This window comes from Gadus chalcogrammus, chromosome 15, assembly GCF_026213295.1.
Source record: "Gadus chalcogrammus isolate NIFS_2021 chromosome 15, NIFS_Gcha_1.0, whole genome shotgun sequence".
Taxonomy (NCBI): Eukaryota; Metazoa; Chordata; class Actinopteri; order Gadiformes; family Gadidae; genus Gadus; species Gadus chalcogrammus.
The window spans coordinates 6,301,097-6,327,607 of NC_079426.1; the positions used below are offsets into that span (position 1 = coordinate 6,301,097).

General features: G+C 48.9%; 1 protein-coding gene across 4 annotated transcripts; it reads left to right on the forward strand.

Annotated features, from left to right (window-relative positions):
• Positions 1-81: 81 nt before the first annotated feature.
• Positions 82-26,464, forward strand: LOC130404168 (serum response factor-like). Of its 4 annotated transcripts, none has more exons than XM_056608807.1 (7): positions 82-1,210; positions 5,314-5,580; positions 15,025-15,268; positions 18,238-18,375; positions 20,310-20,498; positions 20,923-21,024; positions 21,937-26,464. In XM_056608807.1, exons 1-7 carry the CDS (start codon positions 533-535, stop codon positions 21,966-21,968), a joined length of 1,650 nt encoding a protein of 549 aa, XP_056464782.1. In that variant the 5' UTR covers positions 82-532; the 3' UTR covers positions 21,969-26,464. The 4 variants fall into 4 exon arrangements, with proteins under 4 accessions (XP_056464782.1, XP_056464781.1, XP_056464784.1 ...); XM_056608806.1 differs by having other exon boundaries at positions 83-1,210; positions 20,923-20,999; positions 21,937-26,463; XM_056608809.1 differs by lacking the exon at positions 18,238-18,375 and having other exon boundaries at positions 85-1,210; positions 21,937-26,463.
• The last annotated feature ends 47 nt before the right edge of the window (positions 26,465-26,511 follow it).

The following is a 26,511-nucleotide window of genomic DNA, read 5'->3' on the forward strand; positions in this document are numbered from 1 at the left end:
ACCATATAAGGAAACATTGTATCTCTTTATAAGGAGGAAAGTAGTCCCTTGTTTAAATCACTCCGCTTTACGTTGCGTGGTTTTTAAACTCTAACTTACGATTCTCGCGTTTGGCAGTGTGTCCCGACGCTTTTAGCGAACACAATCAACGGTTTAACATCCATTTAACATACGGGCGGCGGAAAGGAATGACGACGTTGGTAGTTTAGAAAGCGGACTAGGTGACGTGGAGGATTGACACCCAGGCGGTCCTCCGCCCTCTCCTTTTTGAGAAGGCGCTCCGAGTTTTGGTGACAGAGGAGGCTGAGCTCAGCCCGTCCCGTGCAGGAGGAGGTTTTCCGGGGCAGCATCACTTTTGAAAGTTGGCGTGACAGTTTTCCAAGAGTCTCCAAAACATCAACAACGGGTCTCGGTGTTTACCCTGCCAAAAGGTCAAAGGTCAAAGTCTTTAGGTGTGTTTTGAAGTCATTTACCGGACTGGCTGCTGCAGCTCCTGAGCTGGTGTGTTTAGATACTTGCTTCCTTAAATAGGATGTTCCCAAGCCGGGCTGGATCGGCACACTCTGCGAACGGATCAGCTTCAGCCAGCAGGGGCATCGCAGGACACGGGTCGGGGCACCTCGGGAGCGGACTCCGTCCCGTTTTGGCCAAAGCCGGACAGTCGTCAGCAGGGTTCGGTACCAGCGTGGGTGTCGGTGTTGGTGTTGGGGCTGCGAGCGGGCGACAGGCGGGGGGTAGGAGCAGCAACAGCATCGGGATGTTGGGGAGCAACGGCCCCCCGGGAGGTTCGAGAGGCGTGAGGACAGGTAACGGGACGGGGCTGACCACCCTGCAGCCCCCCGGACTGCAGGGGGGCCTGGGGGCGTTGAACGTCGGGCTGGACATGCACGGGGGGACGAGGTACGAGCGGGACAACAACCAGAGCGGCTCGGAGAACGACTCCGACTCCGGCGAGGAGGACGACCAGATCGGTTCCATCGGGGACAGCCGGAGAGGGGTGAAGCGGGAGAGGTGCGAGATGGAGGCGGCCGTGACGGGGCAGGAGATGGGGGTCCCCCCTGGAGCGTACGGCATGGTGCCCGGGGGGGTCGCCGGGGCGAAGCCGGGCAAGAAGACGCGGGGGCGCGTCAAGATCAAGATGGAGTTTATTGACAACAAGTTGAGGCGCTACACAACTTTCAGCAAGCGGAAGACTGGTATCATGAAGAAGGTGAGTTGATTCATGCCTTACTGTTTCCTCGATTACCCCCTCCTCCACTTTCTGTTGACCCTGTACAGCAAGGCCTGGTCTTAATAAAGTGTATCGTTATTGCAGTGCTTTATATTACCCATGCATGCTTTAGTCTAGGCTATGGCATAATGCATGGTGCCTCACGTTCCTTCTTTCCTTCATTCATTCATGGGGTCCGACGTTGCATTACCTGTACAACGACGCGAGTATATTACAGCCTGTTTTGGTTCACAACGATAAAGCTCAGAACGATGCACCGAATTGTAGGAACTCCCACAGTGTGCAGACAACGTGTTGCAACCAGAGTTTGCTGTCAATGCAAGACAGCCAAATTATAACCGTTTGAATGGGCGCTCAAGCCATAACTTCATCACACTCCCATACACATACAAACACAAGGTCCAATAAACATCCGCACATATAAGCACCATTGACTCTATGAATGCACACATTGTTGATGAGCTTGGAGGAGACGGCAGCAGCAGCAGTGTCTGAGCCTGTTGTTAGTAACAGCTGACCAAACCCCCTACAGCGCAGATCAGAGGACCGTCGAAGACCCCCCCCCCCCCCCCCCCCCCAGCTGACATCATCATTACCGTTAGCAATAATGCTAACTAGTCTATCATCGCCACTAATGACCACTGCACCAATATCACACCACAGTATCCATACAGTTACCAATATCGCTAACTAGTCTACCAGAGCCACGTATATGAACTCTTATCAATACCATTAGGCCTACTACATCAACCATCACCTCTCACTACATCATTACAGATACCAACGATAGGCCTACTGACTAGTCTACCACAAATAAGTCAATATCATTACCAATACTACGGCGTGTCTCAGTTCAGTTGTAATGTTTTTATGTAGTGTTGACCTCACCGGTTTCTGTAGGGCTGTATGGGTTTGAGAAGTTGTAGCAACTCGCCTCATCCTCTTTTGGCACATTGGCTATCCGGTTAATATACTTCAGGTGTTCCTTATCCTTTTGGATCTGCGCTCGTTTTGCGTATTGGAGTCTAACCAACTGCAAAAGTAGTTGGTTAGACTCTTGCCAACTCAAACAAGAGTTTGAAAATAAAGTGTTTCATTATCCACATTCCCAAAGAGCGGTGTAGACTAGACAGTACATCTTGAAATAGAGATTGGGAGATAAGCTTATTTTTTTTGCATATTTCTTTGCTGTCATTTGTGGATTGACAAGCCTGCAAATCATTACCACCAACATACACTATCACCGACATTAACTTGAACACCATCATTCATGACACATTATGAACACTTCCAATAACCCCTCATTATTCCCATTCTCACAACCATTTCATAATTTTCGACCATTATCCTCACCCGTGCTTCAACCGCCACGACAACCAACCCCTACCACCACTCTGACCCACTGAAAGCATCCCATTCCCATACAGGCTTTGGCGCTGGTTGTTGTTTAGACCAATCGCATCAGTCACACTGATTGCAGGAGTCCTTCGCCCAACCCGTGGGGCATGCTGGTCATTTAACTAATCACAGCCTTTAGAAGAAACCATTTGATTTAAACGGGCAGGTTTTAATTACTTTTGTCCAAAATAAAGGCGATCAAAGCAGTTTAAGAGATCAAAACTACTACACATTGTAGCTGTTTAAATAAATAAACAATTCTCATTCAGACTGTTGTCGTGGAAACTGGGTTGTCTGAACGCAGGCTCATGGCAACACAACCAGTAGTTGAGGCTCTAGACAATATTAAACCGTAACCCACAGTTCATCAGTCGTCATGGTTCCTGTGTTGTAACTGTTGTTGTAAATTAATTATTATTATTATTATTATTATTATTATTATTATTAGGGGTCCTCATACAGAAAGGAATTGGTAAAGTTGAACCACAAGGTTTCAGGTTTGGAGGAGATACTGATTGAAAGCACGCCTACCTAACCAACACACGCCTCCGCTCCCTAACAATAACGTGATACAGTCGGAAACACGGTCCCTTAACAATAAGCAGTGCTTCACGTCATCCCTAATGGAACTGAATCCATAGCAGCCACATTGCCAAATCCCACCGTGTGGAAAACCATCTAATGATGCTTGTTCCAGCGAGTCCCTCCTGATGACTGGAGAGAGCTCGAACATACAAACGCATGAATAAACACACAGAGCTGTTGGTCGGCGATGCTAATCAAGAGGGACGTGATGGAAGGCTCTTGAGTTAATTACATGCTGCTAAATGGCTCCATTTAGGTACACATGAGATGAGCTCTACAGTCTTCTTCTTCTTCTTCTTCTTCTTCTTCTTCTTCGACCAAAGCGACAGATGTCAGCATACCAGGGTGAATGGCGCGATTCACAGTTTGTATGTCCGGTTTTAACTCGGCATTCAAACTCACCCACTAACAATCCTGTTCCTTTAATGTTTGATTACGTTACGCTTTATGTCGAGCACTTTGGCGCTCGTTCTTTGAGTTATGTCCCCCACTTCCCTAAAACTACGAGTCGATCTTCTCCATATCAAGGTGATATGGTTATTTTATGCCTTCCTCCTAACACATGACTCAACCACAGCTGAAGGCAGCCCTCCAGAGTTCAATCAGTGTGTGTGTGTGTGTGTGTGTGTGTGTGTGTGTGTGTGTGTGTGTGTGTGTGTGTGTGTGTGTGTGTGTGTGTGTGTGTGTGTGTGTGTGTGTGTGTGTGTGTGTGTGTGTGTGTGTCCGATATAGGTTTTTTAAGGGCGATACCGATACGAATATTTTGTGATTGAAAAATCCGATATGCCGATATATCGGCCGATATATATTAAAAAAAAAAATCCAGAGCGCAACAAAACAGATTTCCCTAACATTGGTTATTTGTAGTTATCCTTTAGCTGAGAGTGAAAATCCTTTTAACTCTCAGCTAAAACGTAACAACAGCAAACCTGGACATGGTAGTCATGAATTAAGTCATGCTTATCGACTTTAGAGAATTGATGGGGATCTTTTAATTGTTATTCAAGCAATGTATGTCTCGTGATAGTTGCCAACTTACCATGAACACACTTGAACACATGAACAACGCCGATGATCTCCGTCGATCTCCGTCATTCACTCTGCCTAACTCTGGCTGAATCAGCGGGTTTGGGGCTTAGAGCGCCCTCTGGTGGACAAACTTTTTTTTTTTTTAATATTCATTTATCGGCCATTATAAATGCCGATACCGAATAGTTTGAAAAATGCCTAATATCGGCCGATAATATCGGCCTGCCGATAATATCGGCCTGCCGATATATCGGTCGGGCTCTGTGTGTGTGTGTGTGTGTGTGACACACGACAAGGCAGAGAGGAGGCAGCATGAGACGCTGGTGTTGTGTTTCATAGCCAGCCAATTCTTCACACTCAAAATGATTCAGTGCTCATGGATACCTGACTGTGGCTCTCCGTCCCCTTCTCCTCCCTTCCTAATCTCACCGGCACCACCATCCCCACCACTAGCAGCAGGCCGTAATCAGTGTCTTCACTACAATGTCTTCTTCACACTGCCTATTCCGGGCGGCCTTATCTCGTGTTATTTTAGCAGCATTTCTGCTATACGTCAGACTCCGCTGTTAGGGTATTTTTAGACTGTAGTGTTTTCTTTCTAGGCTCAAATTGCTGGAGATTGTTTTCATCTCCACCATGCAGCCCGTTATTCCATCGCGTTGGAATTACTCGAGGTTTGAGTACAGGTTAAGTACACGCGATTACAACCCACCGATTTTGAAACGGGCAGGAGAGTATACATGAGGCGAGAGGGAATGAACCAGCGACCCCTCTTTCCTCCTCCATACTCTTATCGCTAGCACTGCCCAACAGACCGGACCTGACCCCTTTGCCGTTCACAAGGGGGATTGAACCGGCAACCCCTTGCTCGGAAGGGACGCCGACGTCTCAATCCCTCTGGCCCCATCCAGACCTTTATCGATATCTCCGAGCAACAGACCTTAACCTGACCCCCCTTCCCTACCCGGACCCATCGGCCATCACCATGGTGACGCTGCAGCCTCCCCTTGTGTTTCTTCTGACGTTCTCGTCGCTCTCTCTCTCTCTCTCTCTCTCTCCCCCCCCCCCAGGCGTACGAGCTCTCCACACTGACGGGCACCCAGGTGCTGCTGCTGGTGGCCAGCGAGACGGGCCACGTGTACACCTTCGCCACGCGCAAGCTGCAGCCCATGATCACCAGCGAGACGGGCAAGGCCCTGATCCAGACCTGCCTCAACTCGCCCGACTCGCCGCCGCGCTCCGACCCGTCCACGGACCAGCGCATGAGCGCCACGGGCTTCGAGGAGACGGACCTCACGTACCAGGTGTCCGAGTCCGAGAGCATGGGCGAGGGAAAGGTGAGCGGTCGATTTTTCAGGATATGCACGCAACAGCGGAACGTAGCACAATAAAATCGGCCAATCAGGAAGACGGTCGGGGCGATCTTCGCTCTCGCCGAAACCGGTTGGAAGCGGGTTGGAACATTTCACATCGGTTCATCTTTAACGTAATGGTTATTCAGTCTATTTTGGAGGAAAAAGGTTCTGATTGCAGCACATTCCTCAGGCGGGTTTTTAAAATTGGAAAACAAATATTAAATAAAAGGATTTCCGATCTCAGCTGAAATCGTAGAAGAACTCAATTTTAATAGACCACGATTCTCTCGGACATCGTAGGGAACTTTGTCTTTGCTCTGATGGGCAAGGTGACCGTATCTCTAGTAATCCAGAACCACCTCCCCATGGTTAGGTTACAGTAGAGTTATGGCTCAGGATCAGGTTCACATCTTGTTTTGGTTTGGGTTAGGGTCTGGCAACCGGGAGGGAAGAGCTATACTTTTAAATATTATTTTACGAAACATTTTCTTTCAGGATTTGAGTGCGTTACAGCCACCAATGTTTTCTTTACACAAAGCAAAAGCCAGCAAGTTCTTATATACACACACACACACACACACACACACACACACACACACACACACACACACACACACACACACACACACACACACACACACACACACACACACACACACACACACACACACACACACACACTCAAAAAGCCAGTCAAGCGACGCAGGAAGAGCACATAAATCTCGGGTCCGTCCGTTGGTGGAAAATGGGAGCGTCTCCGTGTGGTAAATCCACTTTCCCCCTGATGTCCGTCACTCTGCGTACCTGGTTACACTCTACATGTGGCTCGCTGTGATAAGGCCCTTAAAACCGTTCCTAAGTAGGCCCGACGTTTAAGCCTCTCTCGCAAAAAGGCTAAAGGAGGGAGGGGGAACAGTGGAGGATAGTCATCGGACCAGACCAGTCTCCGCTCCGCTGTTGACCTCTCACCCAGGAAGTAAATCACAGCCGCTCTGGCTTGTGTTACAGATGTAAAACACGCAGTCCAGCGTTTCCCTTTTAATTACACCGCTCGAGTCAAACACTGCGGGCTGATGAATAGCGCCGTCATCACGCACGGATGGAGAAGACTATGTTTTTAGTTTTTACACACTGAGTCATGTTTGTCAATGATTGGTGGTGTGAGTGTGATTGTGGTGGAGAGTATGGTTGGGCCTTTGCAGTTTGATTCAGGAATGGGTTTAAATAACCTTTACGTCAAGGCCAAAAGGAAAAAGAAGCGCAATAATGTGCTGTAGGGCTGGAAGAAATGGTTAAAGAATCTTTTTTTTTTCTCTTCCTTGGTGAATGCTGCACAAAGGATGCCATTTCCTGAACGCTGTGTGTTTATTAACGCAGTGACTGTGATCGGGCCTTGATCTTCGAACTTTCCCATTGTGCAGAGGATAGGAATACACACACACACTTACTTACTTACTTACTTACTTACTTTCATCTCTATCAGGTGCTGGGGGGCCTCTACTGTTTGCAGGGATTAAAGATGGATGATTCTCTGGCACGTCCCCCCTACGCATTCACAGGACAGTTGCTAATCTGGACCATACCCCAGCTGTGATGTGTGTGTTCGTTAGTTGGGGGGGGGGGGGGGCTCACCTTTTGCATGTACTCTTAGGCCAACTCATTGATAAAAATTAGATTTAGGCTGTATGTCCATATATGGTCTGGTTTCCCGGCCTGCTCTGTTTGGCTGAGGCCCCTCACATTCCTTATGAGCTGCAGCTGTCTAGGGAGTTCTGCCATTGCTGCCTTTTTTTCAAGCCTCTTGTCATTTAGTTAGTCGGAGGGAAAGTGTAGATGTGAGTGTGGATGGGGGGGGCTGGTTGGGGCTGTATATCCATAAGATCAAGTGTGTGTCCGTGTGTTGGGACAGAACCGGAGGAATTGAAACCTTCGCTTGGGTGCGTTTCGTCTCCCAATGCACCCAACTCGCTCTATGGAGGGGTTCCCCCCCCCCCCCCCCCCCAGTGCAGCTTTGTTTGCGTCATCACGTCAGCAGCGACCCCAGGAGGAAGTCCTCAATACTGTTCCAGTGTGACACATGTCAGGGATGGAGCACGGTTGTTATGGTTACCCCAGTGGTGGTAGTAGTAGTTAGTCAGTGGAGATCCTCTTGAATCCATTCCCACCACATCCACTTCCTCGATCACCTCTATCTCCTCCATCCTCCCCACCTCTATCTCCACCACCGACCCCAGCTCTATCTCCCCCACCCTCCTTTGCTCCGCCTCTTGGCCGCGTCGCCCCCACTGCGTCTGGCCTCCATTCGTCAGCGGAGCCGTATGTCACACATACAGTCTGGGTCCAGTCTAAACATTCCCTGGCTCTCACCGGCTGGGGGGTTGGGAAGAGGCGATCAAGATGGAGGAGTTGGAGGTTGAAAGGGAGGAGGAGTAGGAAAAGACTAGAGGCCGATGTGCTGCGTAGGAGCTGGGGATGAGCTGCTGGAAACGAACATGTAAAGAGAGAAGCAAACCCATGTGACGAATCCGTTGCCGTAGCGATGTTGCCAACCCTCTCTTAGCGGGCCGCGTCCTTGCCTCTCTGTTGGCCAAGCGAGCGCAACGTTAGGGCTTAGCAGGTTAGCACCTGATGCTCGGTGATCCCACCAGAGAAGGGTATCGGTACAGGAGAGTTGACTCCTTCTGGGATGATGGCAAACTGGAGACCCGAGGCCGGAGCTGCATGTTACCGTTTTCCTCTCTCTCACGGTGCTGTGTGGCTCACCTGATAATCAACAGAGGATTCGTTGCTGTCGTCCTATCTTCTGATTCTGTTTTTAGTGTTGTGTTGTCCTTGGCTGTCAGGGTCAGATGGACCAATCCCAGGGCAGCTCGGGTGCCCACTTAACTCTTTAAGATGATGTACCGCCTTCTCTTCACGTTCGCCCGCGGTAGCGGGCCAACTTGGCCTGCCGTGTGTTTGGAGAAGAAGATCCAAGCGATGACTATGTTAGGCGATGTACCCCCTTTATCGTGGCCGCGGTCGGCCCGCATTTGCCACAGATTAGACGGCTACCGTGTCATCGTAAACACATGACTGGGGATGAAGTGGACTCTGAGGAACTGAACGGGGAGAGGAACGATAGGAGGAACAATATTTCAACTGTTCGTCAAACTGCTGGTGTGTGGTTTACTGAGAGATATAGGAAATGTTCTAAATGAGTCTTTAAAGACTTGATCAAGGGCACAAGGTGAAAGTCCAATACAGCTCAAAGTGTGTGTGTGTGTGTTTTGAGTGGTATAGTACATGTTCTAGAAGATGATCAGTCTAATACAGCTCGATGGGTGAGTGCGTGACAGTCACATGGCCCCTAGATCACCAGGAGGACTTTGCGAAGATGAGCGTTTTGAGGAGCGTTACTCTGTGGCTCATAGGGTGATGGTCAGCAGGGTGAACGGAACGTCCTCGCTCGTGGGAAACCGGGTTCGGGAGTAGGAGAGACTGGAGGGAGACACACAGGAAGTGTGTTGGTCCATGGGGGGGGGGGTGTTGTTGATGGCGGTTGGTGCCAGGTGATGGCTAGGAATCATTGATGACGGAGAGTTGATTTAACTGTGTGATTTTCTCACTTATCACCACGGAGCTGCTTATTAAAAGGGTGTCTGGTGAACTGGGACGAGGTAACAGTGGGTTTGAGTTGACAAGAAATAGGAAAGGGGGAGGAGAGTGAGACACACGCAGTTAGATAATGGGGAGAGAGAGTTACACACAGTTGGATAAGGGGGAGAAAGAGTGAGAGTGGTACACAGTTAGGAAGGGGGGAGAGAGAGAGAGAGAGAAGGGAACACGCAGTTAGAAAAGGGGGAGAGAAGGAGTGAGAGAGCCGTTGTGGGGGGAAGGATAGTTCAGCTGTGCCAAAAGGGAGAAGGGGGGAGGGATAAGGCTATGTTATGTCACCCCCCCCCCCCCCCCCTCCCCCCTCCACCCACCCACCCTCGCCTTATTTTACAGTGAGCAACTGGTCAGGTCACACGGCATTGGCTGAGCTCTCCTCCACTTGGGCTGCCTTGCCTTTTTTAGCAGTCCCAAACGGAGCCGCGAATTCCACGCCGCTGGCCGACTGACAGAGCGGCAGACGAGAGCCAGCAAATGGGGGAGATTAGCAGAGCGGGGCCGCCGACGCCCCCCCCTGACACCACGCGATGGGCCCTCCAGAGCCCGACTCTGGGGCCCTCCACTTTGACCGGGTTCACCGTTGTGAATCGGCGGATCCTCCTTCGAGTACCGTCGCTCTCTCGCAGTCCCCCTCCGCCGTAGCGGGAGGCTTCACTGCCGACTCCCCCTTAGGGGTCTGATATTTTTAAATGTGTGTGTTCGCTCCTCTCTCTCTCTGTATCACTCACTCACTCACTCAGTATACTGTTGCGTGGCCCGCTGACCCGGCTTTGTTGGACCTCGCGGTTGGTCCCTGATGTCCGTATCTTAGAATACTTGGCGCTCCGGGCTGAACGGAGAGGCGGAGCGGTGTACCGGGTCGCCGGCCTGGAAGTCTTAATGGGCCCCTATTGCATGCTGGGATTACGGAGGTGATTCCCAGGGAGCAATATTCACCCGCCCAGGGCTTCTCAGTGTCTGAGAAGCTGTACGGGCTAAAAGTAGAAATATACCACAAGTCATTTGTGAATTTGGAATGCTGTCAAATGACTAAGTGGCATGTTTCTCCAATTTCTCACATTTTACTGTTTTGAATCAGTATGAAGCCAAGGGCTCAATTAACTTTGTGAGGTTATTTCAGTGGTTAAGTGGAGATGTGAGAAGCATGTGTTAGAGCAAGTGATTGAGGTCAAACTGTGTTGACCTTTTACCAACAACAGGAACAGCCACTGTCAACCAATCAGAGCTGACCAACCTAAAACCTTCTGAAGTGAAGTGAACCACTGCTTTCAAGTCATTCCATGAGAACGGTGTCAGATGTAGGGCAGATGGTTGTCTTCTAAACCTTCGTCTTATCAGACACTCCTTTTCAATCACGACCGCACACCAGAACAAACAGGATACGTAATTAGCCACAGAGAAGGGAAGGAAGAAAAAAAAAAGTAAAAAAAGTTTGCTTGGTTTCTACGCTTTAACATTGCTGGGCAATGAGGCTCTCCCAGATCCCCCCCCCCCTCCCCCCTAAACCCCGCCCCTCCCACACCACCACCCACCCACCCAGACCCCACTGCTGGTGCGTCGGAATGCTTGACACCATCCTGGTCTATGTTTACTATGCAGCGGCTCCACTCTGGAACGGGGAGGAGGAGCTGTTTATAGAGCCACCGTTTGCACAGGAAAGACACGGTCAAACAACGCCGGAGGTCAGCGGGGGAGCCGTATGTAGGTCAGGGCTATGGCCACTGCCTGGCGGGGCCGGTGCTGCGGGCCACGAGCAAACACCACCGGAGAACACGGTGACACAGGGCTGTCCGCAGGAGGGGATTCACACATGCCACCGCTGGGTTTGGCCGGCGTTAACGCCCAGCGTGAGATGTGGTAATGGTGGTGAGGAATGAATCCGCAGAAAGGGATCTGATATCAAGAAAGTGAAATAAACAGGATCCGATGTTGGAGGCGAGAGCAACTGTCTTGTGTTGTCTAAGGTTGAACTTTACATATTAAATTACTTAAAATGGTCCACTGGAGCTGTAGTTTGTCCGATATTTAAACTGTTGGGTATCGTCACACTTTTTGTGTGTGTGTGTGTGTGTGTGTGTGTGTGTGTGTGTGTGTGTGTGTGTGTGTGTGTGTGTGTGTGTGTGTGTGTGTGTGTGTGTGTGTGTGTGTGTGTGTGTGTGTGTGTGTGTGTGTGTGTGTGTGTGTGTGTGTGTGTCAGTCACAAGGCCTCACGTCTGCTGTCGCCTCAGCTGGTGCAACGAGGGTTAATATCACCCCCCCCCCCACACACACACACACCCTCCGTCCGTCCACACTCAGAGGTGATCAGGTTCCCTGCCAGCTGTCTGTCCCCTCAGCTGTTGCCCTCGCCCTTATCCTCTCTCCAGTCCCCCGGTCGCCTGTCCCACGTGAACCTCATGCCCGTCCCCCCCCTCTATCCCGAACCTCGGGGCCCGGCCTTCCAGCCTCCAGGCTGTCCCTCTCCTCCCTGTGCTCACCCTTTTCCAGGACGGTCAGGACGAAGAGAGAGGGCCCCCATGGGTGCAGAGCTATTATGTTTGTAATGGTGCAGCCAAGTCACGAGTGTGTCTCTCTCTGTCTCTGTCTCTCTGTGTTTGTTTCAGCCCACTGCATTTGGCATTCTCGGGCGCGGTACGAAAAGGCAACGTCGGTTGTCGTCGGAGCAACAGATTGCAACGACTATATATTATGAATGTTTGTTAAGGTTGTTATCGGCCACATGACTCATTTGAATACATGCATGGCTTCACGGTGGCGTAGGAAAAAGGACCAGGCGTTCGGGGTTGGTTGAGAGAGTAGCTTAGCATTAACATTAACGTTCAGGGCTTTTAGCAGACGTTCTTATCCAAAGTGACTTACAATAAGTACAGTTATCAGAAGAAGGAAAAACAACAATATATCGCTGTCGGTACAGCGAGGATGTTCATAGAACCAAGTGCCAAGCACTATCAAAAGGTTAACCCATTCCCTCTATACAACAAAGATAGCTAGGATAAGATGCTACACAATGCTAAGTACTATTTTTTTTAAGTTCAAGGACGTACAACATGCAGCAAGTGCGTGAGAGGGGGGAGGCTTTGCAGAGTCCAGGTGAACTCTGAACAAGCAAGACTTTAGTCTATTTCTGAAGCTGGTGAGTAGCACAGATTCACATGTTCCTTTCTTTGAAGTGAAAGAGAGTCGACCCATTCCGATCCGCTGGTGTTTAACTAACAAGGTGAACGACCCCGGACCTGCCAAGCCCCCCCCCGGGTTCAGCTCAGATATGGGCACGCGCGAAGCCATCCCACAGCTGGCTGTAGATCAACGCCACTCGGATCCTATTCTACGGTCCCCTCCTGTTGATGTGCCGTCGCCTGCCGTTGTCCTTGTCTCCACTCCTCTCGGGCTTGTTGTCTGATTCACGTCAGAAAGGAAACACAATGGGAACCGCGGCCCCATTGTGTTCTCCCTGACACATTAGTGACATCCGTAATCATTTAGTTCCTCATCCCAACCCGTTGGAAATCTGGAGTGCATTAAAATATGGGAGCGATACACTCCCACTTCTGTTCTTTTGTGTCTCAGAACTACAAAGGTTAAGACGTGTGTGTGTGTGTGTGTGTGGGTGTGTGTCATGTGGTAACGTGTGATTGGTGGGCCCTGAACACTGCCTACTCCTCTGCTCTCTCACCAAGTCCTGTGTTTGATCAGTCCGCTCTACAAATCAATAGCTCCACTGTGCAGGTGGTATCAGGCCTGCTGTGCTGACATTCCCCCAACCCGCCACCCCCCCCCCAACATGTTTAACCCTCTGTCTGGTATCTGCCCCACCCCCCCCCCCCCCCCCCCCTCCCATCCCTCCATCCTCCATGTTCCTTGATCCTATCTGTGTTGTTGTTGTTGTTGGTTTTGTGGGGGCGTTTGGTGGCTCTTGCTCATTTTTCCAAGGCCAACTGTGATCCCCCTCCTTCCTCCACACGCTGGTGCCGCTGCTGGCGTTGTTGTGAGTGCCGGCCCCCTGATTCCTACCATCCCACCACAAAGTATTCTCCTCAGGGCTGACTCTGCTCCATCCCTCTCGGACAGCCTTTTCCCCTCATTGCATCGTCTCAAGGAAGCTGGCTCTCAGGTCCAGGGGTCTTCCTTGATCTGAACGCGGTGCAGAAGACGTCCACCTCCCCCCCTCTCAGGGAAATAAATGCAGGGGCTGGCTGGTGCTGTTCTGGGCTATAAGTGGAGCCGTTCTAAACCATCCTCCCAGCGTCTCGTTGAAGCCAACACAGGAGTGAGTAGGTGTGGACGATGTGGGCTGAGATGAGTGTTCAGTACGTGGCCCTGACACCTACTGAAGTCTCCTCATGGGGCCCACGCACACGCACGCTCGAATGCACGGACACAAACACGCGCACACACAAACTAGACACACACACATGAACATGAGCAGATTCTACTGCTTCATCGCCAACCTTGCTCGGTTAATGTGTGCCACAATGTTTTTGGTCCCAATTTTGGGTCTTTATTTAGCACCAGTGGAATCTTGGTTTGAGCCGGCTTGTGTTTTCAGAGGAGATGCTCTAGTTGTGTGCACGACTGCTGCAGTTTGGGATTTGAATATCGGGTTGGGATCACCGGCATTTAAGCAAATGTCCTATCGCGTCGCGTCCCGCGGTGACGGCTGCGGCTCACAAAGGCAGGCTCTGTCGTAGCCGAAGCCTGAAAGAGCTGCACCACGTTGGTAGGGGGGAAATCCCTTGATTGAGGCGGCGAGCTGGGTCCATTAACCAGCCCTCATGGTACATACGGGTACAATTAGTTAAATCCCCCTACGATCTATGACCCTGCCCTGCCTCAGGCCTTGGTCGTTCCTCTGCGCATGACTCTAGTCTGGGCCATTCCGGTCTGGGACCCACCCATCCATCCAACCTTGACAAAGCCACAAGCCTGCTCTCTGTCGCGCCGCGGCTAGGTGCTTTGACTCCAGCTGCTCACAGAGGAGAGGGGACTATTATTAGGGCTGTTTTAGGTGCTGGCAACTGACACTCTCTGTAATGAGGCTTAACCAGCTGGTCAACCTGCCGTCACGGCGGAGCATAGTGGAGTAGAAAGGGAAACATAAGAGACCCCTCTTCCAAACAGGAAGGGCTCCCGGCTCCAGTCCTGAAGTCAGAAGAAGTTTATTTATACAAAGTGCTTTCTCCACTGTAGTCACTGATTGGTGCACATTGCTCAGTAAGGCTGCAGCCTTTCCACCCAATTCAAAGCACTAAAGCTAAAGTGCTACACCACAGTTCACAGCGCTGTCTTAGGTGCAACGCAGGCAACTGCGTTCGCTCTTCCAGATCGCCAATGTTCTCCACATATTAATATACCGAGCAAGCCAGAGCATGCCAGCGCACAACCTGTTGGGTTCTGTCCGGATGGAGAGATCATTGTTCAGTGTTTTGATTTGAGCATGAATTTGCCGGATGTTTGTAACGCCGCCAGTATGAGCAGGATGTTAAGGCCGAGGGTGAAGGCCAATGGGTGAAGGCCGAGGGAGGGTGCCGAGGGTGGGGGTGGAGGCTGAGGCTGAGGGTGAAGGCTGAGGTTCGAGGCTGAGGGGGAACGAGCTCGCGGACACTGTTGCCAGATTGGGCCAGATTTTCCCACCCAATCTGGCAACACCGCTCACAGAAATTTTAGCTTGTTTGTCTATATTCCACATCCTGTAGGAAGAACAATTATACAATCAAAAGTTAAACTAGTCCACTCATGGCTTCCCCCCCCCCCCCCCCCCCCCCCCCCCTCCAGGACACGCTGAAGCCGGCCTTCACGGTGGCCAGCCTGCCAGGGGGCGTGGTGACCAGCGGGCAGTCCACGGTGCCCACCACCTCCACCAGCATGCAGGTCAGCAGCTCCTTCCCCATCACCAACTACCTGGCGCCCGTCTCGGCCGGCGGCGGCAACTCCGGCGCCAACGGGACCCTCCTGAAAGCCGGCGGCGGAGCCACCTCGGGGGTCATGCAGCTGCCGGGGGGATTCACGTTCATGCCAGGTGTGTGTGTGTGTGTGTGCGGGCGCTGATTGAGGTTCCATTTCATGCTTCATTGACCAAAGGTGCTTCTCAAGGAGTCTCCATCACACTCTAATATAATATCCACTTTTTCTCTAAACTGAAATTGTAACGCCGGCAAAATGAAAGGCGAGGTGGAAGGTCTGAGAAGATGACTGAAATTGAGACGCTAATGCTAACAGTGATGCTAACCCTCGATATGATCAAAACGAATAGTTATTTCACCGGCAAATGTTTACTGGTTTGTTTCGTTGGATCACCTCGTATTCAGCCGAGTCAACCACGGTAATAATAATATCGATGATAATAATAATATAGATACGTGCTAGTGTGCTTTGTGACGTAGACTTGTTGCTTTATTACGGAAACACCATCCATGGCTGAAAACACCATCATGAGGTTTCTGATGTGAAAATGTCGTAGAGAGATCGCGACGATGGGGACCACTCAACATCCACTTTTGGTCTTCTGTGTTTGAAGTAAGGCTCATGACAAGACCCTCAGCCCCGCCCCTCAACCCTGGTCCTGTCCTTTTGTCTCCCCGTCGATTCTCTAGCCACAACACCTCATAACCCTCATTGTCTTTGGGTGCCATTCATTCATTTATTAAAGAAGATATATATTCATATTCAGGTCATGCTGAGGGCTACAGCCTTTTGAAAGCTCTGTCAGAGGAATAATTAGGCTTGCAGCGCACAATGGACTCGGGCCAAGAGCTGAAGAACACTGCGCTGTAATTAGTCATGAATATTCGAAGGAGGACAGACGGTATGAGCCCCACTGTTTACAATGGAGGTGCTTCTGTCTGGAGGACACGGCCCATCCTGAAGCTGGACACGGTGTGCACATGCACACAGGCACGCACACACACATACATGCACTCGCACACACATGCATGTACTCACACACGCATGCATGTACTCGCACACACACACATACACTCGCACACACACACATACACTCGCACACACGCATTTACTCACCCACACACACACACACACAGACATGCATATGCACACTTATGCACTCACACGCACACACATGCACTCGCATGCACACATGGACTCGCGCACACACATGCACTTAAACACACGCACACGCGCACAAATACACACACAGAGGCCATGTTTACTGCTGCTTGAACCAAATATGACGTAGGACTCCATGCTAGGGTTCTAACAGGCCTCTGACGCGATAGTAAGGCTGGGTATCATGGCCAATTTCCTAAATCGATTCGATTTTGATTCATAAGGTTCTGAATCGATTAATCACTATTCGATTCAATCTGCTCTTAAGAAATGAAAATGGCTCAACTGTGTTACAAAATACAGATGTACTTTATTTTTTCTCTTCATCTTAAACAACAGGTTTTAAGTGCACACTTGTAAATTGGACAGTTTAAACTTGAGCTTTAAACAAAACTGTCTCAAGTCTCAAAAGTGCAATTTTGAAATTAGAAAGGAATCGCAAGTGAAAGTGTACTTGAACTACAAAACGGCATCACTGCAAATTGCATTAAGGCATTGTTTGTTAAAGTGCAAAAAAAATAATAATGGTAACAAAACAACAGCAAAAAAAATCGATCTCATGCCCTATGAATCGCTGTTGCAAAATTTTAATGAAATCGAACCAAAATCGATTAAATCGATTTTTTCATCCAGCCCTACCTGATAGTATTCGAAACAAAAGGACCTGCTGTGAGGCTCCTTATGTGTGTGAGTTGTTTCTAATGCTGCTCAGAACAATCCTGTATTGTGTACGTGTACAGCTGTGGCAGCATCCAGTGGCTGGGGGCAGACAGAGAAATAGAATACCGCTGAGTTGACTGATGACTGAAGGAACAAGCCGGGCAGGCCTCTCTGTGTTGAGCTATCCTGTGGTGTTTGTTATGTCTCTCCCAGTCTCTTTAGTTCCTCTGCATTCATTTCCCCCCCTTCATCACATTTTAAACACCTTCCACTTGTTTCTCCTTCACTCTCGCTTTCTCTCCCTTCGAAGCTCCCTTGTGTGCAACACCTTAAACTTTTCTCTCTTTCTCTTTCTCGCTCTCTCTCTCTCTCTCTCTCTGCACCCTATGCCGCTCTCTCGCTTCCTGTCTTGCACCCCCTGTCTTGCACCCCCTGTCTGGCACCGCCTGTCTGGCACATGGCAGGACTGGCAGGTGGAACAACAGACCCCTCTTCCCCCCCCCCCCCCCCAAGCGCTGACCACGGCCCCAGTAGACGGCCTGCCCTGGGCTGCTGCTGCTGAGCCCCCATAAAGCAACTGTTTGGCGGAGCCTGTGGACAAATGGGACGGGAACCACAATATTTACACTCCGTTTGAGTAGGGTCCAGAGAGTAGGGTCCGACGGTGGGAGAACTCGAGGATTTGTAAATGAAGGTTATGCACGTTTCTCTAAACGTTGACGACAAGAAAGGCCATATCGTTTTTTGTTTTTTTTTGTGCGTTCTAATGCCCCTTTGACGACCTTTCAAATGATCCACCTCCGAACAACGATGTCGTAAAACAATAAAGCCGGAGGTGGATTTGCTTTTCAGCCACGCGTTTTGCATCGTGAAGGGAATTGTTCACACACTCGTGTACAAACACACCTGTGTACTACATGCGTTACTGGAGGACTCCCCAAGAGCAGTACGTTTCAACCCGTGCTGCTCAAACCACCGGTGGTACATGAGGGTACTGCAGGTTGTCGATGGGATTTTATTCCTAAAAAATACGCATTTATTATAACATAAATCAAAATATAGAAGAAATAGTTAAAGGCAAGTACATCTCCAGCCTCACCAGCGCTAATCCATAACTAACTAAACTAAACACACCTAACTTGTCTCTTCCTGTATGTCTGTTTGATGGTCGGTACTTCATCCGTCTTTCTGTCCACTCATTCGTCCGTGTCTCCCCCCCTCCCGTTACACCACCCCCCCACCCCACGGCGTTGCCCCCTCCAGCAGGCACAGCCTTTCCCCCTGGCACCCCCACCATTCCTCTGAGCCAGCTGCAGCACCACTCTCTGGCGCTGGCGGGCCAGCACGCCACGCAGGGGGCCCAGGCCGTGTTCCGATTCCCCGCCGCAGTCTCCCTCGCAGGTGACCCATCCCCCCCACACCACCCCACTCCAACCCCCACCCTAACCCCCGCCTTCCTACTGCTACTGCTGCTCGTTAGCTTCTCGATAGCATCTTGCTTGCCCAACGCTAGCATCTGGCTATCCCCTACGCTAGCCTCTTGCTAGCATTTCGTTAGCACCTCGCTAGCATCTCGCTAACATCTAGCTGGCCCCCACGCTAGCATCTTGCTAGCCCCTGTCTCACATCTAGCAGGCCCACAGACAAACCCAGGTCCGCGGCGGCTATCACTATAAAATTAGTCCAGTGGTTCCATTCCGTTTTTGGACCGTGACCCCGTTTCCAGCTCTGAAGACCCCTCACTTTAACTTGATGCATCTGCTTCAACATAAATAGTTATTACCTAAACAACAGCTGCGGTTATTATCAAAGTCCCGGTGAACGTGATGGCATCGCCCTACCACCAACCCATGGATCAGGAGTCGTTTGCTCGTGGCTCTGAGTCATAAGCTTGTCAGTATGTTTATGCTGGAAGTCTATGAGACCTTTTCAAACAAGAGGAATCAAGCTTGGTGGGGTTCCCCGACTCCACAGCTTGGAGCCACTGCATAAGCGTTGAGGGGGGCCCGATTACAACATTCGATTCGTCCTAATGTGTCTCAATAGGTCTCTCACGATAAGCATGTACTATTATTACTGATTTGTTTGTCCTGTGCTTTGATTTGGGGGTCAGAGAACAGTTTAGCCTTTCTGACGTTCAAACACACTCTGTGTTGCTTCTAAAAAACAAACATGGATGCATCTGTTTGTTAATGTCTCTCAGTAGAGCGAGGGTGAGGCGGATGTTTTAGTTGGTGCGTGCTCCAGAGAAGTCCCACGCCATCTGCACCGGTACGACCCCCACTGTGGGCAAGGAGCAAAGCGTAGTGGCTAGGGTCTGGGGCTTCAGATGTCAGGTCGAGGATCCTGGGTCTAGAGTCCCTGTCTAGGGTTTCAGATCGAGGGTCTCAGGTAGCTGGTCTAGGGTCTCCAGTTTAGTGGAGGTTCGATTCCCTCAATGTCCGCCGCCTAGCCTGTGAGCCTTTTAGAGCAAGAAGCCTAGCCCCTAGCCTTGTGAGACATCCTGATCTAGAGAGCTTGGTTCCTCTGTACAAAGCCGACCTGCCTCCATCCAATCCTAAGCCTCAAACAAAACTTGAAATATGTTAGGACCAATCAGGGCTCAGGGGAGGGAGATTCAGATCTTGAAAGACAAGGTCTGCTGATGAAAAACAAAATAGCTAAACAAGAGACTAAATAATTATGTTGAAATATGAACAGAAACCTTCATTCTCTTGCTCTACTTCCATCCGGCTTAGACAAGAGCTGAGAGTTCATAAACGGCATAAGGTGAGAATACCGGCGGTCTCACAAGGCTACTGATATGAACAAAGTCTATAAAAATGAAATACGGCAGAGTCAGACTGACACAGGCAGATCTTGAGGATGTTAAGTAGGGATGTGAGGTTGTTTTCAGTAGATGGTCTTGTGCTCAAGATGCAATGTGTACTTTGGTTGCTCTGCACAAAGTTTGCGGTTTTGTTCAATTTCATGAAAATAAGGTGTATTTCTCTGAGATATACGTATTGTCAATGGTCCTTAGTTCTTCTTGGCAGTAACCATACAAATGAGAATGACGATTTGACACAATGGTGCTCAAAATAACAAAAACGGCTATATATACAAAACTTTACTCTGTTAGTCCAGTTTATTACTTCAATAAACTAAACCAATGTTTCAGAAACTCAGTCTTAAATGTGGCCAAACAAAAACAAAAACGTAGTGCGATTTCACACGCAGACAAACGGTACCGACCTCAGCCCAAGAGCGCCATCTGGTGGCCAGAGTCTGAACTTCGACGCCCGTTCCGTTTATACTTCCCTTCCAGCATTTCCTTTCCTCTTCTCTCCGTGCAGCGACGGCGAGCATGCCGGCCAACATCGTCACGACGTCGGGTTCGGCGGGTCACATGATGTACCCCAGCCCCCACACGGTGATGTACACCTCCTCGCCCGCGCTGACTGACGGGGGGCTGGCCGTGCTCAACGCCTTCTCCCAGGGCTCCTCCTCCATGCACGTGTCCCACGGCCAGGGCCAGGACTCGGGTGAGACCTCGGAGCTTCAAGACTCCCCCTTACACCCCAAACAGTGTCTCGTACTTTTAACCCTAGGACCCTAGAATAGGATGCCTAGCCCCTGTCTGCTCATTATTGACATGTATCTTAAAAATATTATTAATTAACAGTGGTGTATACATAGTTTTTTATGTGAGGCATTTTTCCCACATTTGTTGAAATCAGATAGAATTCCATGAATCAAATCCTCTGACAAAACTTTTTTTTTGTCTGCGTGCGTGTGTTTCTGCATGCGTGTCTTTGTGTGCGTTTGTGCTTGTGGGTCTCTCTCTGTGTGTGTGTGTGTGTGTGTGTGTGTGTGTGTGTGTGTGTGTGTGTGTGTGTGTGTGTGTGTGTGTGTGTGTGTGTGTGTGTGTGTGTGTGTGTGTGTGTGTGTGTGTGTGCTCCCTCCCAGGTGGCGTCCCCCAGGTGTTCCTGGCGGCCCCTCCGGGCTCGGTGCAGATCCCCGTCTCAGCGGTGCAGCTTCACCCAGTACGGCAAGATCTCCATTTCACAAGTGAAACTCCCCTATTCTCCCTCCGCAACCTGCATGCCACTGAGTGCCACTAACGCATGGCGGCGGCGGCCCCTTGTGGCGGGCTCTGACACCCAACGTCCACACCTTACATCAATCACTTGTACTCAGGCGTGTGTGTGTGTGTATGCGTGTGTGGTTCGGTCTGTGTCTATTCTTTGGTCTGTCTGTTCTTGTTTGTTTCTGTTCTTGTGTGTGTATGTGTGTACTTAAGTGTAAACATTTATACTTGCATACTTTCATATGCAACATGCTCCAAAGGGAGTTTTTTTTATCCAAGAGAGAGAGCTGAGGAGCACTGCATTGAGAGACTAACGCTGCAGTGAATCAGGAAGTCATCATGGGTGTGGTGATTGGTTAAGAAAGTTATCATTGTGTTGTGATTGGCTCAGGGAGTCTTTGGGAGTGTTGTGATTGGTTAAGAAAGTTATCCCTCCCTCTGTTGCAATTGGATAATGAAGTAAGAGCGGCTGTCAATTTGGTATAATGCTATCAATGTAGACGTGTTTTAAACCCAAAAATGAGTAGACTTGAACACAAGAAATGCCGCTGTAGTCACGTGTAATGTGTGTTTTTATTTCATGTCGTCACCTTGCGCATGTTTCACTAGAGTTACATAACTCATCACCACAATCAGTCGATTCGGCTCGGAGTTACCAGTAAACAGATGGGGGGGGGGGGGGGGGTCGGTTATTAGCTGCACTATTTTACACTGCAACAACAGATTGCACCAGTTAGAGTGTTGCCAGATGGCCCAGTGTGTGTGTCGGCGTGTTTGTGCGGCGGTATCCCACCAGAGCGAGCTGCCATCCAATCAGGCAAGGTCACGTGACCGCCCCCGCCTGCCACCGGTTGGTGCGTTCTAACGTGGGCGTGGTCGTCTCCCCGCCGCAGATGGTGATTGGACAGCAGTCGAGCGGCAGTAGCAGCACACTGACGGAGCTGAAGGTGGTGAACCTGGACGCGGCCCAGGGCTCCAAGGGGGACTGACGGGCGGAGGGCGTGCCCTGCTGGGGCGGAGCCGCCGGCACCCACGGACAGACCCACTGACACATGGGACGGACTGAGGTTTCTATTTATTGCTGCCTTCCTCTGCGAAACCGTACGTCACGGCGTGGCCTGGCGACACAAACACACACATAAACAGACACACACACAATCAAGGGCCTATGTGTTGCTTATCCATGTGAGTTCATCTAATATATATTTAGATAGATATATATATAGATATATATATTTGCTAAATAAATATACTGCGCTGTTCACCACGGCCGTCATTGTAACCTTTTTTCTATACCACAGATGGTGTTGTTGTGCTTGCGCATGCTTATTTTGAAATGAGTCAGTACACACACACACACACACACACACACACACACACACACACACACACACACACACACACACACACACACACACACACACACACACACACACACCAGCCAAAGAGACATTCACTTGTCTGAATGTTCAAGTGTGCGTAGTTTGTGTATTGCGTTTTTAATTGTGCGTACCTTGACATTTGTATTGTGGTGAGGACATTGATATTGACTTTATTTGGAAAAAATGTACATAGCACATTTTTCTAATTGAAACTTTGTATTTTGGCCTGTTTAAGTTTGTACAACAGCATGTCTGTTTTTGTTTAGTTTTTTTGTACGTCGTTTTGTATCTATATGGAAATGGTTTGCATAGCGAAACGATAAATAATAATTAATATTTGAAGATAAATAATATACAAAGATGATTGTGATTTGAGATGTCATTACATCCACCCAGATAATTTTCCATCTGGAAATGATGCGATGGATAGCATCTTTAAAAATGTGATATTTCGCTGAAATAATATTTTACGTATATAACGGCTAACATACTGATAGTTACTACTTCAATATCGTTTCAATTATCTGTCAACTAAAGCAAAGAATACAGCTCAGATTAACAACAGTCGTTACATTTTAAACCCAGTTGAACTTCATTGGCTGATATTTGCACTATCAAGACCATTAGCAGCATTGATTTATTTAAAGGGAACCTGACCCCCTCTGTTGGTTTAAATGGTTTGGCGGTGGCATTTATATCATATTCCCTTGCAGGTAGCTATTCTATCACACTCGTGAGGTGATTGGGTATCAATCAATCAATTTCATCAAATAGTGAGTTAACGATGAATTAAAATCAAGGTATTTTCTTGACACTGCTCACAAACGGCCTTAAGTGAACCCATCAACCTGCTATATTGTACAAAGCAACATGTGAATGTAAATCTACGACCCCTATGCTAAGACAATAGACTTTATGAACGAAGCGTGTCCCACTTGGTTTCCACACACAACGGTTCCGTGGTGTAGAACGACAACATTGCCGCTGGGTACACACGCATCGCTTGTATTTTTGAGTGTTCAAGTTTATATATAGGCTATATTTTGTGAAAGGAATTAAGGCCCCGATTTATATGTGCAGACTGTGCACGATTCTCCATGATGTTTATGAGGATGTTTAGTAACAGAATGAACCGCTGTGCCTTTTTGAATTCCGCGGCTGTTTTCCCATGACGCGCTCTTCGTACAAGGGGCCATGTCGGATTTGAATCTCTTGTAGGGCCCTCTGACGCAACATCTGACCTATTGCATGATACTCCTCACTGAGTGGGACAGGGTTTGGGAATCCAGGTGAACACGATGTGCCACATGACCCGGCATGTCAGACTGTGACTGAGAGCCAACGGGGGGGGAACGCCACATACGCCGATGGACCCATGCCAGGCATCGCTGCATGCTCATTGGCTGGCAGACGACAGGAAGAGGTGTTGTTGAAACTACTGCTTTCTTTTCGTGCGTCTGTTCATGTGGTTGTGCTTCGGCTTCGATCCCCCGCAGAGCTGTTGGCTCGGTTCTGACGGGGGAAGAGACTGTTTAGGATCAGCGGAGACCGCTTCTGTGCCGGCGTTTACACTCTGAAGTATTAATAACTGTTTCAATATCCTCCATGCTTATTTCAGTGCCACCGAGAGCTAAAAAAAAAAAGGTATCTATTTTGGATTTATTTTTATTTAGTCTTTTGTTTTTTGGGATCTTTGTGTAACCTTATGTACAGACTTTTGTATTAAAAACAACAAACCAAGCAATGACCATGCGTCGGGCTACAGAAAGCTGTGTTTTAATGTATTTATTGGGACGGAGAAGGTTTGAACAAAGCCTGATTTGTGTGTGCGATGACAGGCGTTGGATGGAGATGGTCGTATGAATCAATGCCCCTGAGTGATGGATACTGCTTACAAAATGAGTGTGAGGCATTGATGCTAGTGATGAACAACACAAATGCTTATACCATGGGCTGCAAAGGTAACAGAAGTCCCACTTGCCTTCAGTCAAAAAGTAAAGAAAAAATCTAAGAATCCCCAATCCCCAATGTACAGAGTTAAGCAGCAATGAGGTTACCACGATTAAACAAAAGCGAAGTGGAGCGCACGGTACAGTGATTGGTCTGAGCTGAACAAACAAAGAAAAGAAAAGCAAACAGAAAAACCAAAAGCTTGTTAACTATTTTACAAACAGAGTAAACCATGCAAGAAATGTAAGAGGTGGGAGCAAGGGGCGGACCCAATCCTAGCCAATGAGCTTCTAGCAGAGGGGAGGGAGGCGGGGTCCTCAGCAGGAGGTACCCCCCCCCACCCCCAGTAAAGTAAGGCGTGGCGTCTTCTCCAAAACAAAGTGCGGGCCGCTAACTATCCAATCGCCCGACGCTGGTGGGCTGCGTTCCAAACCAACGATGTAAAAATGACACACGCGTATATACACGGTAACTTCATGCACTTACAAACCAGACGACGGCCATACTGCTATTGTACATCTACAATTTACACATGTCCTACAAGGTGGTAACGAATAGATGTAAAAAAATGTGCATGATTGTTTTTCTTAACATATATATATGAAATTTGACTATTCGTAAATCGCCAAGATTATATTTTTTTGGTTTAAGAAAAAAGGTTCAAAAGTGAAAAGTGTTTCTGTGTTTCGTATATGTACATTATGAACAGGTAAAGAAGTTAATGTGCAATTCTGATCCAATGCAAACAGTTGCATACGCAAGCCGGGCTGTTGCGATTCTCGACTGATGCTGGGGCTCAAAACACAATCGAGGCTCACATCAATCTGTTGATCCGAGAACCGTTTCAATCCTGCATACCAACAGCAAATCTCAACACACGCACAAACTGGCACGCATACACACCATGAAGACTAGCCCGCCCCCTAACCACATGTCAATCATACCAACATCCAGACTGGGAACATTCAATGGGCACCAGTATATAGAACATTTCATAGCATGAACATTATCTTTTATATTACTGCATATTGCAATGAATGTAGTCAAATGAATCCTTGATCATTGAGGTGAAACCTCTTGTCTCAGGAGTCATCGAAACAAAAAGCATAAACAATACTGTTGGTAAATGTAATACCTCACAACCGGTCGGAATCGCGTCCGAAAGGAAATTAACTACAGCATGACTTTCGGTGATGAGGTGCACCTCCTGCACCTCATCATCAAGACAGGACAGTTACAGCCTACCCCAATGGATAGCATCACCAAGTTCCCACCTCGTATAGTGGGGGAGGAATGTGCTAGTCTTGAGCTTTTTAATACCTAAATAGCCTAGGAGTGATGCCCCCCTTCCCCCAAATTGCCACGTTGGCAGGAAATAACAAAGAATAATAGGCAACCGGTGCAGCTCAAAGAGAAGTCTGGAAACAGTTGAGAACATTCCTAATTGGTGGGATTGTAAAGATGCTAAACATTTGAGTAATTAGCTTGTGATTGGTGCGGGCGTGAGTTGAAAGCAGACCGCTTGAAGCCGGTTCGGTTATCTAGGTCATGAGAAGAAGTGTCGTCCTACTCTATTTAGGTTACGCTGATCGTTTAAAATGTATTGTTCCCTCTTCTACACAAAAAAGGCAACCTGAAAGCGAAAGCAAAAGTAAACGATAAAAACATTTTAAGAGAGCTTGGCATTTCAATCATGATGTCAAGTGTCTTTGATGCGGTTGCTTAAATTATCCTTTCCCTCCCGTAATCTTTTAGTTATTATAAGTAGATGATCAAATAGGCTGGAAAAGGCTTAACACCTCCCCAAGAAACAAACGAACAATTAAACACATGATGTTAACGAATAAAACACAAATTAAAGTGAACACCTGTAACGGAAAGGTGTGACTCCACATTAAGGCATGGACGCTGACAAACGCTTGATACAAGGAACCATAAATAAATACACATCGAGACGCACACACACTCGCAAACACACACTCATCCCCAGAGATCACTTACTCTAGGGAACACACACTCACCTCGTGGCTGGCCAGAAAGCAGAGGAAGTGGAGGAGGAGAGAGCGTGATAATGCGGAGGCTGTGTGTGTGTTCATATTTAGCTCAACCTCCTTCAACAGGAAGCCACACAGACCC

Coding starts and splice junctions, on each gene's coding strand:
- LOC130404168 (XM_056608806.1), top strand. CDS start 533: ATGTTCCCAAGCCGGGCTGGATCGGCACACTCTGCGAACGGATCAGCT. Junction 20,499..20,922: donor CGGCCAGGGCCAGGACTCGG/GTGAGACCTCGG, acceptor GCTCCCTCCCAG/GTGGCGTCCCCCAGGTGTTC. Junction 21,000..21,936: donor CAGCGGTGCAGCTTCACCCA/GTACGGCAAGAT, acceptor TCCCCGCCGCAG/ATGGTGATTGGACAGCAGTC.